This window comes from Glycine soja, chromosome 11 (genome assembly GCF_004193775.1).
Source record: "Glycine soja cultivar W05 chromosome 11, ASM419377v2, whole genome shotgun sequence".
NCBI classification, from domain to species: Eukaryota; Viridiplantae; Streptophyta; class Magnoliopsida; order Fabales; family Fabaceae; genus Glycine; species Glycine soja.
The window spans coordinates 15,690,600-15,709,320 of NC_041012.1; the positions used below are offsets into that span (position 1 = coordinate 15,690,600).

General features: G+C 33.4%; 1 protein-coding gene across 1 annotated transcript; it reads right to left on the reverse strand.

Moving 5' to 3' along the window:
* Positions 1-4,336: 4,336 nt before the first annotated feature.
* LOC114375179 lies at positions 4,337-5,266 on the reverse strand. Its single transcript, XM_028332939.1, has one exon. The coding sequence runs from the start codon at positions 5,168-5,170 to the stop codon at positions 4,469-4,471; it is 702 nt and encodes a 233-aa protein (XP_028188740.1). The 5' UTR covers positions 5,171-5,266; the 3' UTR covers positions 4,337-4,468.
* Between the last annotated feature and the right edge of the window lie 13,455 nt (positions 5,267-18,721).

The window sequence follows — 18,721 nt, forward strand, 5'->3', positions numbered from 1 at the left end:
TGACATGGAGAGGTTCTTATTTGGTTATCTTGAAGCAGCATACTTGTTTTATTATTGGTATGCACGAAATAATGGGTTTTTTTTGTTAGGAGAAACAAAATTGTGAAAAGTTGTAAGAATGAAATAATCCAGCAAACATTTGTTTGTTCTAGAGAAGGTCATCGAGAAGATAGAGGATTAACGATGGAAACAATGAAGCTTGAACTAAGAAATGATATTAGATGTGACTACTTTGCTAAGTTTGTTGTGCATATTAAGAAAAATTGTGAGCGATGGGAAATAAAGAACTTTAATGATAGACATAGTCATGATTTGTTGGAGGAAGATTATTATTCTCTATTACCTATTACTTTCACATCGGAGGATGGTTGTAGGTGATATTTTGCAAATTGAGAATCTTAGAAAAGTAGGGATAAGGGCTCCTCATATATTTGGTTCATTAGCTAACATTTTTTGTGGTTATGACAAGATAAGATGGTGTAAGAAAGATCTTCACAACCAAATTGCACGACAAAAAGACAAGACGACTCTGATGCTACTAATGCATTAAGATTTTTTGATGGCTTGATAAAGATAGACCCTATGATGTTTGTAAGACACATAAAGGACAATGATGACATGTTGCAACATTTATTTTGGTGTCATGGTGAAAGCCAATTAAACTTTGAAATATTTGGTGATATGATTGGATTTGGATTTGATGCCACTTATCGCAATAATAAGTACTTGTATCCTTTTATCATTTTCTCTAGTATTAACAAACATAAAAACTATCATTTTTCCCACTGCTCTTGTGTTTCAAGAAACTCAGAAAACATATATTTGATTGTTAAGAGCAATTTCTTGAAGCAATGAAAGGAAAGGCACCAATCTCGATAATAACATATGGAGACTTAGCAATGAAAGCAAAGAACAACTCTTACATGAATAAATTATTCGGGTAACCAATTCTTACATGAAAACACTGTTACTCACAAGAGTTGTTGAACATGTCATCCTCCTTCGGCCTTTGCCCCACCATCCCCTTTTCCGTTTCATGTACTTTTAGGACTACGAAAAACCAGATGCCCAAAAGGTCGAAACTCTCCTCACCGAGGCTTTTCTCCTCGCCCGCACCGGGTTGCTCACTCTTTCTTTTTCAGATGTTTTTATCCAAGCATAATATAATTAGTATTTTAACATGTACGATGAACACTATAAATAATTATATTAATAAAATTATTTTTAAATATACGATTATAAATAATTCATAATAAATAAATATTTTGAACATATAAATTATATCATAAATTCATGATAAATAATTTATATTGTAATAGAAGATTATTTATAATTATCAGTAATACAAAAGATATTAAAATTTAATTTAAAAATAAAATTCAATTTAGAAATATAGATGAAAAATAATAAAATATTTTTTTTGAAGAATATTTTTTTATAAAATTTCTTGTTTAAGATATTTTAATTTATGTATTGAGAGGATTTAAAAGGCTACTAATATTTTAATGAGCCTATGGAAAATGGCAAATCTTTCTGCTTCTCCCTTTGCCACACTGAAATCACAATGATATTGATGGGTAATCTAGGAATGTTTATACCCGGCACAAACCCACGCACACTGGACTCCGATACTTCAAAACTGAACAAAGGCCTTTTCCCGACTAGAGGAGCTACAATGTAAATCAAAGTATTGTCTTGCTAATTATTCGAAGTAAATGGTTGTCTTGTTCTAATTTGATGCCACCACTATTGGGAAGACTTGCCTTATGCAGCTTAAGCTTAAGGCTGTCAACTACGAAAATTGTTGATAATCGACTAAAGCAAAATTCATAGGACTTTTGTCTGAAAAAATATTTTCAGTATTCATTTCTTACTTTTATAAATAATTACAAAAATTATCATTTTATTTTATTTTGTTTTTGTTTTTATAGATTTATATGAGAAATGTTTGCAAGCAATAAAATGATGTTTTCATCGTTTCTTGTAAAAATCTTTAAAAAAAAATAGAAATAGGAAACATTTTATCCAACCACCCATACTAACATCTAATTGGGTTATATCTTGGACAAAGCCAAACCTTTCAGTCTGTAATAAACTGCAAGCATTTTGACAAAAAATAAAAAGGGGAATTGGACCAGAAGATATAAGAAGTATCTGCACTTGATTACTCATCAGTCATTACCTCCTCTAGGAACCATAGAAAGTTAGAAACTGTAAGAGTACCATCATGAGCTGAGAAAAACTAACTTCTTTGCTTTCCAAATTATCCACACAAAATATATACGTAGATTGAAAGGAGAACAGATAGAAGAAAAACTTGCAAGATTACAAAGAACAGACTATCAATCTATTAGCAATATAACACAACAAAAGCTTTAGAGAAAACTGAAGCATATGAAAGAAGATAGAAAGATGGGATACATCCAAGAATATCTTCATACACAACTTCGTAATAAAAGCCATAGCAAACAAGACTAAGTGAAATAGGAAGAAAGAGAGAGATAAACCAAAGATGTGAGTTAAAAGGTACGCTCAAATCTCAATGACCATTGCACATTTTTACTCATCTTTTATTTAGGGATGACAATAGATAATACTTCAGTGCACGTCTCCATACTCGCACGGCAAACAACTTTTACATCTGTAATCTTAACTATTTTATATACTCTGACCCAAAATCATTATCAACATTATAGTTAACTCGAATATGGTATCTCGTAATGACATAATGCATGTGCTTGACAAACTAGTAAAGCACAAATGTTATTATAATAATACTAACTAGTAGTAAGATTAATAATGAAAAATCAATAAAAGAAAGCATTAACTGAAGTGTAAACCTTATGCCAGAAGACTCTTTGCTATGTGAAGATATGGGGAAGGGTCATTGTACACGGTCTTACTCTTGCATATGCAAAGAGGCTGTTTTCGGATTTGAACCCATAACTAATTAGTCACCAAGGCACAACTTTACTGTTGTGCTAAGGCTCACCCGCAATTGAAGTATATACCTTAATTCAAAAATATTCAATTCCTGATTGTAAAGTATTCCAAACAAAAGTATTTAATGTAATAAAAAAAACATTTAAAAATCTTTCAAATTTCAATTATAATATGATAAATACATTATGCAAGTAGGGGTAAGAATAGGCGCTATAATACCTATATTGTACCCATACCTGAAAATTTTTAGGTAAATATTTATACTGGACAAGATCCATTTGATTGGTATAATAAACCTTACCCATTGCAATTAACTTTTACAAATACCCGATAAATTTGGATCCGATGGCTATTTCGATTCTACTCTTTCATTCCTAAGCACAAATTAGGTTTTGTTGTTGTCACTAGTTGCTAACCTATTACTTACACAATAACAATAGCTCCACGTCTACTTCTTTCAAATTATAGACCAAAAAAACAAAATCAGTAGCATCAACAGTGAAATAATTATAACCAACAGAACCACCATATCCCAAATTTACTAGATAATAGATAGGTTACCTTCACTGTTCGTTGTGGGGCATAACAACAGCAAGTAATGAAGGCCCTGACCAATCTGTTTATGACTACAGGTTGAAGGAGTAATTATTCTTTTATCATTAACCCAAAGAAAAGGAGCTAACGCCTAACTAAGACCAAAACTGAGCATGACAGCTAAAAACGTACCAACAACATTCATTAGATTTAGGATCCAGTTGGAGTTTCCAATTCAATGGCCATGTGTTTTAAGCAGAGAAACAAACACCCTCAACCTCAAGAAGATAGATGCACTATGTTTGGATTTCCCTTCAAAATGTGGTGCACAAATTTCAAGATAAATCTAATGGTCCACAAACTCAGTTTTACAAAAGGAAGGGTCTGAATGCTTTTTCAAACCTCATTTTATCCCAAAAGTCTGTTTGCAAAATAAAACAATCATGCACTAAATCACCTAGAAGTAGAAGTGCTTCCGGAGAAATTCATTTCATTTTTTTTTTCTTTTTTTCTCCTCCTAAAGTACTTCTGGATAAACTTATCCAACAGAGACCCTTACATTACTTTCATATTCATCAGCATTCCACAACATCTTAAAAACCAATTTACATAACTCTTTCTAGAAAATAGATGTCAAATTGTCAATATAAAATCATTCACTAATCTTCCCTTAATTACTTAAAACTCATGAAATTGTTATATCGTGACATGATAACAGAGCCTCTAGAGTTGGACACTCGTTCATCGAAAAACTAAAATTCATTTTCTCTCAACATTCCACGATTGTTAATTATTTTTGTCACGCAAGCGCATATTTCACATTTTTCTTAAGGTAAAGAAAGAAAATCAAAAGAGAGAGTGAGGGAAGCCTATGAATTTCGTTAGATAGGGAAATGCACGAGTTCTGGACAAATTCAGACTCAGTATAATAATAGAATTCAACCAATGAGTTAAAATTAAGCCCTAATCGAAGAATTTTGAATTGAGTGAATCAACCGAGGAAACCTGTTTGGCGCCAAACGGCATTTCGAACCTGACGCATATCCCTCCCTTTCAGCGTTCTCCCTATCCCTTCCAGAACCGAATAAGCGAGCATCGGAGATTGCGCTGAGTTTCTCGCTACGAATTCGTGCGGAGGCACCATCTCCTCTTCGTCGTCCTCGTCGCCGTCTTCGTCGTCGTCATCGACGTCGCGGTATCTCCGCCGCGCCTTCATCGACAGGATTGGGACTTTCACCGGCGCAGACTGGTGGAACATGACGGACGAAGGTTGCGCCGGCGGCGGAGGCCGCGGGATGGCGGGAATGACGCGCGAGGAGGAGGATGAAGAGGAGGCGGACGAGATTGAAGAGATTGATGCCTTGTGGAAGTGCTGCGAAACGTTTCGGAGGTTGTGCGAGGTTTCGTTCTCGGGGAGCGCGGCGAGGATGCCGTGGGAATGGTTGTGGAGGTTGTTGTTCGGAGTGGCGGAGGAAGACAATGACAAGGAAGAGGAAGGAGTGGAGGCGCTGTGGTGGTTGTGTTCGGCGCCGTAGTCGCCGCCGAAGAAAACGACGTCGTCCTCGAGGAGCTCGTCGTTGGAGGAGGCGGCGGAGTTTGAGAAGTGCGGCGGCGCGTGAAATGGAACGCCGAGGAAGCGTTCCGTGGCGGAGAGTTTTCGGTTCGGGAATCGGTTCGGACCGAATGGATCCATGCCGTTAAGGTTCGCAACGGTGAGAGTAACGGAAAATAGGTTATAACAGAGCAGTGAGTGGTGACGAGACTGAAGAGGCCAATGGCTAGGCTTTTTCTTCCCGTTTTTAATAAAAAAAATAATTGTCTTACATGTTAAAAAATATTGGTAAAAGAAATGGACGGTTATATTTTTTTAACATAAAAAGGGAGTTACTCTCAATAATTTTATTGAGTACACATAGATTGATCTACAATGTGTTTAAAATGCATATGAAACACACTATTCAAATCACTGTTAGTGTGAAAAACTTCACATTTTAACTAATTAGAAATTGTGATATGGATGAGTTTTATGGTAGAAAAAAAAATGTCTTAAACTTAGATTAAGAAGTAACATAGAATTTATAGGACAAGGAGAACAATACAACACAAATAACTAAATTATATGACAATTTTTTTTATCATGTTTGTAGTTTGATGGACAATGGATAATACAAACGAAATAACGGAATTTACCGAAATACCCTCTTTAAACACACTTGATGTTTTTCCTCCTTTTGGATTGGACGACTATGCATCTTCGTTCTTGTCTTGACCTCTTCTTCTTTCTTCTTTTTTTATAGTTTATACTATATTGATCACTTTAATATCTAATGGACAAATACCCAATTTTTGCAAGTAGTTTGTTGTTGAGAATACCATTGCTTGATTCGACAAGTGTAGCTCTTGCTAAGAATATTTGCAAGGAAATGTGGACAACCCATCTAAATCGCATGGCTTCAAATATATATCAACCTTCTAGCAAGTAGGAAAAAAAAGTGTAGCACATGCCAAAATTCTCCAACTTCATTGCGGAAAAAAATTCTCAATCCTGTGCACTATTCGTGATGAATTCTAGCTTTCATGTTGCACTTGATGGCACCTGTTCATGATGAATTGCAGCATATATTCCTCAACAGGTTGTGGCAGTGTAGGAACATGTGGAAGAGAAAGGGGAAAAGGAGGGATAATTTTGACTTACAAATTTTTAGACTTTTGTTTAGTCATGTCCTCCATATATATTTTGTGATGTCCTCTAACTATTGTTTAAAACAAACATTGGATAAATACTTCTGTGCAATCAAGTCTTCTATAATCTTGCAAAACAAACTCACCCCTTATTTCTTTGTAAAAAAAAAAAAACAGCTTAATCTTTGTTTTGACACGTCCCTTGATAACATTATCAACACTATTATAAAAAAAATAAACAATGACGGTGGAAAAAATATACAAAAACGATTTTGAATCATTTTTTAAGCTAACGTTGTTAAAAGTTAAGACTTTCGACGACAGTTGCATACACTACTAAAAAATCTATTTTCCACTACGCAGTATCTACTACGGTCTTAAAAGAAACGTCTTTGATTGTATAATAATGGCAATTTTGTAAATATCAGGAATATTTTAAAGACGGTGGTACCGTAACTGTGTTTGAATACTTAAAACAAAGACGTTTTCCTAAAACCGCCTTTGAATGATTATTATTTTTAATTTCTCACTTTCTCTCTCTTTTATCGGGTAGCGTAGTGGCCCTCTCTCTCTCTCATTCTGTCGTTCCTGCTTCTTCGTCGCCTCCGCTTCTTCTCTCGCAGTGCTGAAGGAGCTCACGCATGGCGGCTCGACTTCTTCGTCGCGTCACTCTCTTTGTCTTTTTCTTCTCACACCTCACTCTCTCCTTTTCTTTTTATCTCTCTCTGTAGATTCTTACATTTTCTTAGCTCCGGCGTCGAAAAATCGTAAGATCTGCACCATCGCTGGAATCAACCTCAACAATGGATGCGTGCTGTCAGGAGTAAGGAAGTAACATAAGACCCGAGGGAAAAAACACGACACTGTGCCAAGCAAGAGAGTTAATGAGAGGAAGAATACGCCTGAAAGGTTCTGACTTTTGAGGTAAGGCTATTAAACCACCAAGCTTTTGACTATTGCTTTTTTCATTTTATCTCCTATGAATTTTGTTTTTCTTTGTAACTCATGACTAACTGGAACTATGAAACGGTAGCGTTTTTGCATGCGCCGTGTGAGCTAAAACTACAGAGTATACTACAAGCCTGGAAGGTGTTTGTAAACATGCTACAATGAGGAAAATAGTTAGTTTCCAAATGTTGTTCTCTGATTAGTGGAATTTTCGGTATATGTCATGTATTAGTTCTTAATAGAAGTTAATAGTGTGAAGGTGAGAATGAGGGCCGATGAAAATAGTTAGTTTAATAACATTGTTTTATGTGCATGTCTTCAACTGTTGAAATTGAAAATTTAAAGGTCACAGAGATGAGGGTCGAGTATTTTCCTCTAAAGGAAGATGTGATTTTGCAGAATGAAGCGCCAACAGACCTTTATATCTTTGTTATTGGTGTTGCAGTAAGAATCTACATCCTCTCTTTATTTCCATTCACTTCGTATATGCTCTGAGTGGTATCTAGAAAATGAATTGCATGACTTAAAGTAGGAGAGGCGTAACATGATGCAAATGAGAAAATTAATTGCTTTTTGAAAGTGGTTTTGTGGGTTTTTTTTTCTTTTTTTCCCTTGTGCCTTCTTGCCTTGATCCACTATGATTGATTATTCATGTGCTTGTCGTTTGCTATGTTATTTTTGGGGTAAAATATGGCCATGATTGTGAGCAATCTTAAGCCTTTTTTTTTGCTTTGTATCTTACAAGGATTTTCTTTCTTTTGGAGTTCTCTGGATCTTTCATTTCGGGATACTTTCTCTCTCATTAACTTTGTTAGTTTCAAATTTATTGGTGAATTGGCGGGATTGTGTTTTGTTTGGTTTAGTTCTGTGGTGTTTAGTAGTATCCAAACTTATTGAATCCTTCTTTTACCCTTTTTCATTGTTGTTTTTATGCTTTTTTAACCTTCCAAACTTTTACATACAAAAAACAAAACTTCTTGTTTTACCCTTCTAAGTTTGAACTTCTTCAGGATTGTTTTGATGTTTTCATTCCAAAGAAAAATAAACTTACATGGTCTGGTTTTCACTGCAGCATATCATTGAAATCCTTTTGGGATTGGAACTTGATATGATCATTTGTAGTTAGCGTGTTTGGATTTTAAGAAGCTAAACCAATTGGTAGTAGCTAGCGTGTTTGGATCTTATATTTTCTCTTAGTTAAAATGCTAATGTGAGAACAAAAATTCAAAAGAACTTATTTACCTTCTAAATGAACTTGAACTCTTGCCTTCCTTGGGAATATTTGTTTTCCAAGTTCTTTTCTGCATATAAGTAGATTTAAAAGAATGAAATATAGGTAAAAGAAATTCTCATTCTCGTTGTGTCCCTTGATTCTCTCAGGTGCCCTGCATGCAGGAATTATAAGGTATATTGTTTGCTAAAAATGATGATTATTTTTTGGGCTTTTTTTAATGAACATTTAAACTAATAACTATTATCTCACTGAAATTTTAATGCAACCTCACTACGAAAAGGTTGCAAGATTATTTAATGAACCTGATGTAGTGCATCCAGGAATAATATTAATTACAAGGGTAGATTGTGGATTAAAGGTGCGTGCTTCTTATCTTACTTAATTAGGTGTGGTTTAATGTTTATACTAAACATGCCTTGGTGATTGGTTACTTCCTGTTCAATTTTTTGGTAGCACAGATAAATACTAAGCTCTGTGATAAGTTTTCTACTGATCACTATCCTATGCTCTTTTGGGGTTCTCCTTCTAAATTTGTTGGTTTGGTGTTTGCACTTTGCAAGTGATGTCAGATTAATATAAGAAAGAAAGAAATTAGAATAAAGAAAAATGAGGATTTATAAGGAAAATTTTCTTACAGAAATGTTATTTTCTGTAATTTTTCTATCCTTTCTTGTTATTGTTTGTATATGTAAATTGACTGCTATTTTACTCTTTTGTTCTATTTGTTAATTGTTTTATTTTGGGGCCTTTTTCAATTTTCCATCCATAAATTTGATGTCGTGATGCACTTTGCTGCCATTGCATACGTGGGAGAGAGCACACTTGACCCTCTTAAGTAAGTAGTGTTTCAACTTTCAACCAATTTCAGGTGTTTAAGAGTGTGCGCATGATAGCAACTTTAAGAAAATATATTATGTTATTGATATTTGTTATAATTAGTGTTGAGATATAATTCTGATATGATTGTTTCTTTATTTACATTAGGATTGTTTCCTTATTTATGTTGTTGATTTAGTTTTCTAGTTACTATTTTTTATTTAATTGATTAATATTTAGCTTGATTATTATTATCCCTACAATTAAGGGATTAGATTATTACTATAGTTAAACATTGTTTACTATAAATAAACAGCCAAGGGGACATTCATGTCCTTTACTGCATACTTGATCACTTTGGCTCTAGGTAGAGCCAAGGTAAGAAAATATGTATATTCTTATATTATTAAGTCTTTTATTACTCTTTTCCTTCTAAAATTAAGATATTTTATACATGTCAAGAAAAATCATAAATAAATAAAATAATAATAACTAATAATTTTATAAAATTATTCTTATATTATTGTTAATTCAATTATAAATTTTATTATCTATCATTAATATTATAAGGATAGAAGTAAAAAAAATATTTTATTATCTATCATGTTCTTTGTGAGACAACTGCATATTAGTCAACACCATCAGTGGCTATATTGGCTATTTCCACTATTAGTTCTTGGTCTCCTAGTCAAAGAATAATTAATCTTTCTACTCCTGCTGAAGTTGGGGGATGGTCCTGCTGAAGTTCCAGAAAAGAAAGCCAAAGAAAAATATATAGCACCTCACTTGAGAGCTTGTGCTGGCAATAAACCTGAAGAATATACTCAAATTCGAATACGTGTGTGAGGTAGGGAGGAAGGGCTTGTTTTAACTTTTGCATTTCTAACTTTATATCATTGATTTTTTTTTCTTTCTACTTGAACTTGTTTCTTCAGGCCTTCTTAACAGGCTTTTTGAATCTAATGTTGAGTCAATTACTGGGGAATTGTCCTTGATCTTTCAGGTATGTCACTCATAGTCTTGCAAATGAATGCTTGTTTTATATCTTGTAACAAAATTTATATGCTTTTGTTTTGAAATGGATAAAAGGAGAGGTGAGAAAGAGGATGAAAATGATTCTAGGAAGGGTTAAAAATTATCCTTTAATTCCTGCTATTGCACTTAACTTTTTGTAATTGAAAAGAGATTTTCTTTTTAAATTATCTGTGAGGCCATGCCCATTTCTAAAGATTACTCTTATAGAAGGAATTTGTTGTAGTTTGCCTTGTCAAATTTGAATTAGTAAGGAAGTAAAGTACAAAGATCTTTTGCTAATTCCAGCATGGAGGTTAAAGTCACTTCAGGGCATAGATTGATAACTTTCATGAATTAGAACCAGATTGGTAGATTTTTTTTATTGAATTGAATCATCTTGGTTATCTTCTCCACATAAAGAATGAGTGATCATTGTAAAATCATTTGTGCTGCTACTCTCTCCCTATTGGTTATGCTTTAAATTGAATCATATAGGATATTGGGAACTGCTGGTGCAACGATTGTTCAAAGGAGTTACTATTCCAACTACTTGATTTGTGGACTCAACATACATATTATATGCCTACTTTCATTTTCTCAGATCTTGACTGAGGAAGTCTTGGCATCATGTTCTAGTGGTCCTCGTGGCAATCAACAATTAAGGATTTTTGCCTTACTATTTTACTCTTACCTCCCTCAGTGATCTTGCTAAATCCATGATTTTTTGTTTTTTGTGTTGGAGGCAATTTGTTGAGCTCTATTTTGGTTTTAGGGGAAGGTCAGAAAATAAATGAAGATATTATTATTGTCAAGATTGAGCTCTATTTTGTGTAGTTTAGAATAATTAATCTTGGGTGTCAAGATTGAGGTCATTGTTATTATTGTAAACATTGTGTAGGGATTCAGAAAGTATTGTTTGATCTTTGGATATGTCAAATTCTTCCTCCTTGATCTTGTGTTAAAAATAATTAAAAATAATATTCAATTTAAAGACGGTGCTTATATCAGCACCGTTTTTAAAAGTAGGCATTCTAAGACGATGCTTACATCAGCAACGTCTTAGAATGTTTACTTTCAAAGACGTTGCTGAGGTAAGCACGTCTTAGAATGTTTACTTTGAAAGACGGTGCTTACCCCAACAACGTCTTTGAAAGTAGGCATTCAAAGACGGTGTTTACCTCAGCAACGTCTTTGAAAGTAGGCATTCTAAGACGTTGCTTAGTCGTAGAATCGTTTTTTTCCAGTAGTGATAAAAAAATCATCTTAGAAAGATATGTAACATTCTAAGACGGTGGTTAGCTAACAATCATCTTAGAAATATATCCTTCTAAAACGGTTGTGAGGTAAGTATCATCTTAGAAATGTACATTTTTAAGACGGTCGTGAGCTAAGCATCGTCTTAGAAAGATACCTTTCTAAGACAGTCGTTAGTTAACCACCGTCTTAGAAATGTGACTTTCTAAGACGGTCGTCAGACAATGTATTCTATTGGGTTACTAACAACTTGTAAATTACAAATGTCATAAGACAAGGTATTCTATTGAGCTCGACCCTCAACTATTCCATTGAAAAACCTTTCGAATTAGAAAAAAGTAAACAGACAAATACACATGGACAAAACGAACAACAAAGTTTATGGTATCTTACTTTCTGGAAAACTAAACACAAATGGTACCACGACAGTGCTGGAAAACCACACTGGTGCTGGAAAATGATCTTTCACAATGACCGTCAACAACAACGACGACCTAGAAAATGACCTTTAACGATCACCGTCGACGAGAACCACGACAGTGTTGGAAAGCCTTCACGACGATCAACTAACACGAAGAGAGACAAAGAGCACAAAATGACTCAGACAGGGGCTAGGGTAGTACAATTGAGCGAGGGAAAAAGATGAAAATTAATTAAATTACTTCAATTTCAAAGACGGTGTTTATAAAAGCCATCTTTGAATAATCCAGTTCAACAACGGTGTCCATTAAACTCGTCTTTGTAATGCGAATTTGATGTCATTTTCAACAAAAACGTCGTTGAAATACAAACGGAATTTACTAAAGTGTTATTGCCTCATAAATGACGACGATTTTCGTAACACCATCGTGGAAACCGCATCATAGAATACCAACTTCATAGTAGTGCAAGGATCGTTATAGGGGTTCTCATGTCCAGGAGTAAGAAAGGAATTTCCACAATTTTCCAACTTCCAACAAATATTAAATAAACTACTAGCTTAAAGAAAAAAAATGTGGTTAGAGATGTAAATTTCATAATGTGTGAAGACGTATTTTATAGTTTTTTTTCCTAGAAGTCTTATAATTAAGTTGCTTCTGTTAAAAAGAAAAGAATTAATAGGGAGTGGAAGCTGTACACGCGCTGTGAAGTATATAAACAGAAGTTCGTGCGAGGTTGATATATATATATATTGAAAGTTGAAAACCCCTTGAATTGAAAGAAACTCGCTTGTAAGTTGTAATGGAACATATTTGGAAGCATGTGATGCTATTCTGCAATGTGTTTCTGCTTCATCATCATCTTCTTCCGGTCAATGCAGAACACCAAATAAACTCCTCTCATACAAGTATTGCTTATTTTATATCATAAGGTTGTGATCTTGTCTAAACTACGTACGCTTGGTACTACTTAATTATTTTAGTTATTTATAAAGTATATATAATTCGGAATTTATCAAACTCTAGATCATAATAATAATAATAGTTGAAAATTGGACCTGTATCAACAGTAAGAGGAGGCCGGGAAAGAGAAAGCAAATTTATGAAGAAAAAAAAGTTTTTTTTTAGTTAGATCAACCAACTTGGTTTCTGTTTCCATGGATGCAATTAATTAATTGTGTGCAAATTCTGAAGATAACATAAACTTGTGATCATGATCAGAAGGAAAAGAAACTCAACTTTAATTTTTCCTTTTAAAAAATATTATGAATTTTTTAGAATTTTTGTGTTTAATATATAGAAGAGAAGAAAATTAAAGAAAATATGAAAGAGTTTTGCTTTTGCATATGCATTACTGTCATCATAGCAGACATTCAATACCTTTTTTCTATGCAAGCAACATATAATTAAGTTTTAATTTAACTTTTTTCTTTAAATATGTGGATGACACATATTATTCTCAACTTAAAAACAAAGCACCCATTTTTATGTTTTTAGTAAAAAGAAATTATACCGTGTTTCATATTGTTTACCTTTGCCATGCTCATTCGATAGCTAGCTATTTCTTGGGGTGTATTCTTCGATCTTCTTATAGGGTGGTGGAGCTAGTCAGCTAGCTGATTGTCAAACGTAAATTTTTTAATTTATTTAACTTTCTAATTAATTAGCTTTATTAGTATAAACTTTTTATGGTTTAATTTTTTTATTGAAACCCTTATTTAATTTATAAAACATTTTGAATAGTCATTTAATTTTACTATAGTTTTTAGTTTCACGACAAATTATTTTACAGTCTTTACTATTGATTTTTTCTTGTTTACTCAAAAAAAAATCTTCAAAAGAAATATAAGATTTTTTTATTAGGCTAGCTATGTATTTATGTGTGTTCGCCCCTAAAACTTTTTAGTATTCTTTTTCTCGGTGAAGAATTTTTTACTCCCTCTAAAAACTGAGAATCGGTAATAAAAATTATCTATATTACTAATAATCAATAAATATAATAAAATAATATTAGATTAAGTAAAACCTAACAATGAGTAATAAAAATTATCTATATTACTAATAATCAATAAATATAATTATATAATATTAAATTAAGTAAAAGCTAACAATGAGTAATAAAATTATGTATATTACTAATAATCAAAAAATATAATTATATAATATTAAATTTAGTAAAACCAAAGAATGAGTAATAATTTCAAAATTATTATTGTCAAGTATCAATGATAAGTTTTACCAAAATAATTTACCTTATATGAAGTAGTTATGTATGTAAGGATAATAATTAATTTACCTCTATGACAAGATCCTGGTATGAAGTAGTTATATATGTAAATCTCGCATAGAAAGCCAAAATTATAAAGCATTGACCAACCTGTTAATTAATTAGAAGAATGAAGTTAAAAGCAGCTTGAAAAAGAGCAAATATATGTAAATAATAGAATACGGGGCTAGTTATTTGTCTCTTCCTTTTTCGGTTTGTAAAACACAGTTGTAAAAATTAGATGAATACAAATAAATTTTAGTGTATAAGGTTTACAACTTTTGAATAAAAATAAAAAAAGGAGGTCCATAATTTTTTTCCTTGCATTAGCTTATCCTTTTATCTAAAAAAACTATATAAAGCATTAAATACAAAAAGGAGGTAATCTTTACATGGTTAAAGAGTAATAAGTAATCCTAGTCATTATACAGAAGCTTAAATGTAACACGTCATAAATGTGCAGTCAAGCATTTTATTTGAATAAAATTTAGTTGTTATGATTATACCATGTCAGGTTTCTGAACGCATTGCTTGATTAATTGTTCCCAAAGTTCATCATCATGTTGCATGGTTACAACCTTTACTGCAAAAAACTATGACTACTTCAAACTTAAAATCACCAGAGTTGTCATTCATAAGTTACATGTATGTTGTAACCAAAAAGCAATTCAATTAGAACAAAATAATGTACCTCCCCTATATTCCCCAATTCTGTGTCTTCTTGTCTCAAACTTTACATGCTATTTGATATACTTAGACGATTTCAAGAATTTAACAAAATTTGAAGTATAGCAAATTTTTCTACTATATTATTAGCAGTCCAGTTCCCAGCATTATTTAATAGTGTTTCTGGTGCAAACATAGCTCCCTTTGTTTATGATTGGTGTCAAGTGGTGTTAAGAGACAAGTGAATCAAATCAACAAATGATGTTCAAGCTTATTGAAACAGCCAAGGTCTAGGAAAAAACTTGCCATGCCAACATCTTGTTTTGTGATCAGGTGGCCTGTGTTTTACTACATGGTATGATTAGGATCTTTAGGTCCAATGGATCTTTTCTTTGGAATAAAAAATGTCCAAAGAAAACAAGGCAAATCAACACAAATGAGCTCTTATTGACACAAACAAGTCCATGTTGGTTCCGTCATTCAGGTATGAAGGGTTGCAACCAGAAACTGAAACAACAGCAAAAAAGCAAGAATGTTCTATCAGCTTTCTGTTAAAAAATTTGCCCTTAAAAGTTAGTAATAACATAAACACATAAGAGATGCACAAGCTAGTATTTTGTTTTTTTTTTGAAATAGTTATAGAAAGTACAAGTCCAGGGAAGTACTGAATATTAACATGGACAGGGAGGAAGTTACTTACGGTTTAAATGAGAACTAAGAACAATAATTATAGACTATTAGATCATATCTGAATGCATGAGTTTAAAAGATAAATGCACGACCTTCTTAAGTAATCATGTGATTACTAACTAACTTTTAATCTTGATATATATGATTCTTAAAATGAGAATTGTTCTAGTTATATATATTCCTCGGATAAGGATGGGAGGAAGAATGCATTTTTCCCCGCGGTAAAGTCATTTAGCAGGGATAAATTGTCTCTTCTTTATTATATCAATTTAATAATATATGTAAATGCAATCATTCACATGTTGTCTATATTTATGCTGCTGATGTAGTTTCTGACAGCAAATAGTGTACTCGCCGTTAATATCCACAAATATGTCTATCTTTTGCATAACTCTACTCAAGAACTAATGTTTGGTTTGCATCCTCTCCCAACAAGTGATTCAAACAAAAGAAGATAGCTTCTTTGAACTTGTATCTTAACATGATCAAGACGAACATTCTCAAACAGTATAAAAAAATGCCACAGGTGCATGAAAAAAATAAGTGTATTCCAAGGAACACTTAATTCTATGCAAAAAGACTAGCTTCTATGAGGGTGTGCTATGTGCTGGTAAAGTTAGGAGTAAGATTTGGAGAAATCCATCTAGACTAATTGAGCACACAATTATTAGAGTGCACTTAAAGATCCATATCAATGACATATGAGATTATGAAATTTGAATTAGGCCCCATAGAACAAGCATGACAGCAAACAAAACAGAACATACTTGCTATGATGCTATTGATTCCCCTTTGTATTTGTGGGGATTGGTAGGAACATGAGACTATTAAGAAACATTTGAGCAACATCAGGATTCATGATCAACTGAAACATAACATGACAATCATATATCACTGACCCCACTAAGATTATGTCTGTCACCCTGCACAATTACATAATACAAAAGACTATCTCAAGAGCAAGAGAAAGCAAACAAAGATATCTCAGCATACAATGAGGATCAACAGTATTTACCTCTGTGTGAACTTAATGGGCGTCTCTCCTGGCTTCAGATTTTGTGGCTCCAACCACCAAACATCACAAACAACTGCCCAGGATGTCATTAGCCGCTACATATGCATAGTGAATGATTGCCTGCAAAAGCATGAAATGCAACGTGTCTATCACAGCAATAAACAGTGTTTGAGAAACATTTAGCATGACAAGCATGTCCTTATTACTTTCGACTATTCAAAAAAGCATTTACAAAAATCTTATTGTACTTGATTGCAACTAGGCAAACTGTGCAGTCAAGTTCAAATGCACCCTAAACACCATTAAAAATGAGAAAGCTAAGGTTGAATACAAGTTTCCAGAGTACAGGAACAAGAATATAAGTTAGCTGGTTGAAAATAAAAGAATAAAAAATCTACTCCACAAATAAGATAGCAGAACATAAGCATTTTACATTGAAGCAATTGCAAATAACTCACATACCTTCTTGAGCATGACTCTATAGTGGATTTGAAATCCTCACTATGTTCAGAAAGTTGATAGACTTGTCTAATCTCTCTTTGTACCTCCCTTTTAAGAGACCTAACTCTGTCATAACATCTACTCTCAGCAACAACAAGAATGAAGTATAAATAGTTAAAGTGCTATGCTTGCAAGGACACAAATCTAGATAAGGAAATATAAGTTGCAGGGACACAAAACCAGTTGCTCATATTAAAAGTAGATCCAAAACCACCAAAATAATTATAAGAGTAACAACCTAAAATTATTGAACAATATCAGTCACTTTAGTCCATATTATTGTAATTTGAGGTATTAAAATAACCATGTTTGCTAATATAACGGGAAAAAAATAATCTGACAATCAACATGAAAGATTCAAACAACCTCCAAAGTAGACTGTATTGTTGTGCAATCATTGCAACAAAGCCAATTACCTTCTGCCAGTTGCATGTCTGGAGTATGTAGTTAAATAGGAAGCTGCACTATCAAGATATAAAGAATTGAATGCCTTCCATTGTGGACTATCAGCAGGATGTCGTAGCAATTCATCAATTTTTTGACCTTCAACATGCCACATCAACTATTTTGCATCATGTCCATTAGCAAAACATCGCCTAAACCATGATTTTGTTGGAAGATACCAACAAACCTTTGTTGAACGACTATTCTCTACTGTTACAACATCACTTGTTTCATGGTTGTTGACCTTGTTGCAGGATACACCACATGTTGGGCATGTGCGCATTTCTGTAAACTAATTTCTATACAATATGCAATCATTTGGACATGCATGGATTTTCTGGTACTCCATTCCCACTGGACATAAGATCTTCTTGGCCTCGTATTGACTCTTGGGCAACGTGTTATCTTCAGGAAGCAATTTCTTCAATAGCAGAAGCAATTCAGTAAAGCTCTTGTCACTCCAACCAAATCATGCCTTCAAGTTGACCAAAGTTAACACCGTAGACAACCTTGTGAAAGCTGTGCACCCAGAATACAAAGGAATCTTTGAATCAATCTCTATTTTCTCATTCAAAGGTGCATGCGCTTGATGAGAACCATCCTAGCCTAGGTCGCGAATCATGTCTTCTATACGACAACCCATGTCTACCTCGACTGACTCAGTGTGAGAGACTGATGCATTGTTTGGCAATTCACCATACCATATCCACTTTGTGTAAGTTGGAATGATCCCGTGACATATTAGATGTGACCTTATTTCATTTAGCGACTGATGTCTACCATTGGCACATTTCACACAAGGATAGAAATATTTCCCGCGCAAGCTGGGGGCATGCATTTCAATAAATTGGAGGAATTGTTCCACCCCATTCCCATAGTCATCACTAATGTGTGATGCTTTCATCCAACTTCGATCCATCTTTTTCGTTTGTTGCACGACTTTATGAAGTTATCTAACATGCATGTAAACCTCACTTTTTTAATTAAAGGTGTGGCCCTAACCCATGTAGGAAAAAAAATTAATAGTAGATTGAATACTACAAGTTAATTTTCTTTTCTAAATTTATCAAAATTTTGGTAGCATTTCGCCTAAGTCCCCAAGTACATGACATGAAAGCGGTGGCATATTATCATCCACCACATTCAAGTATGCACTCGGAGAACAAAGGGAAATGAACTATACAAAAATGTTGACAAATTTAAGAAAAGAAAATGAACTTATACGTAATAATCTACTATTAAAAATTAGTCTTCCCAAACTGTCCAAACGGACAATTCAAGATTCAATACATCGA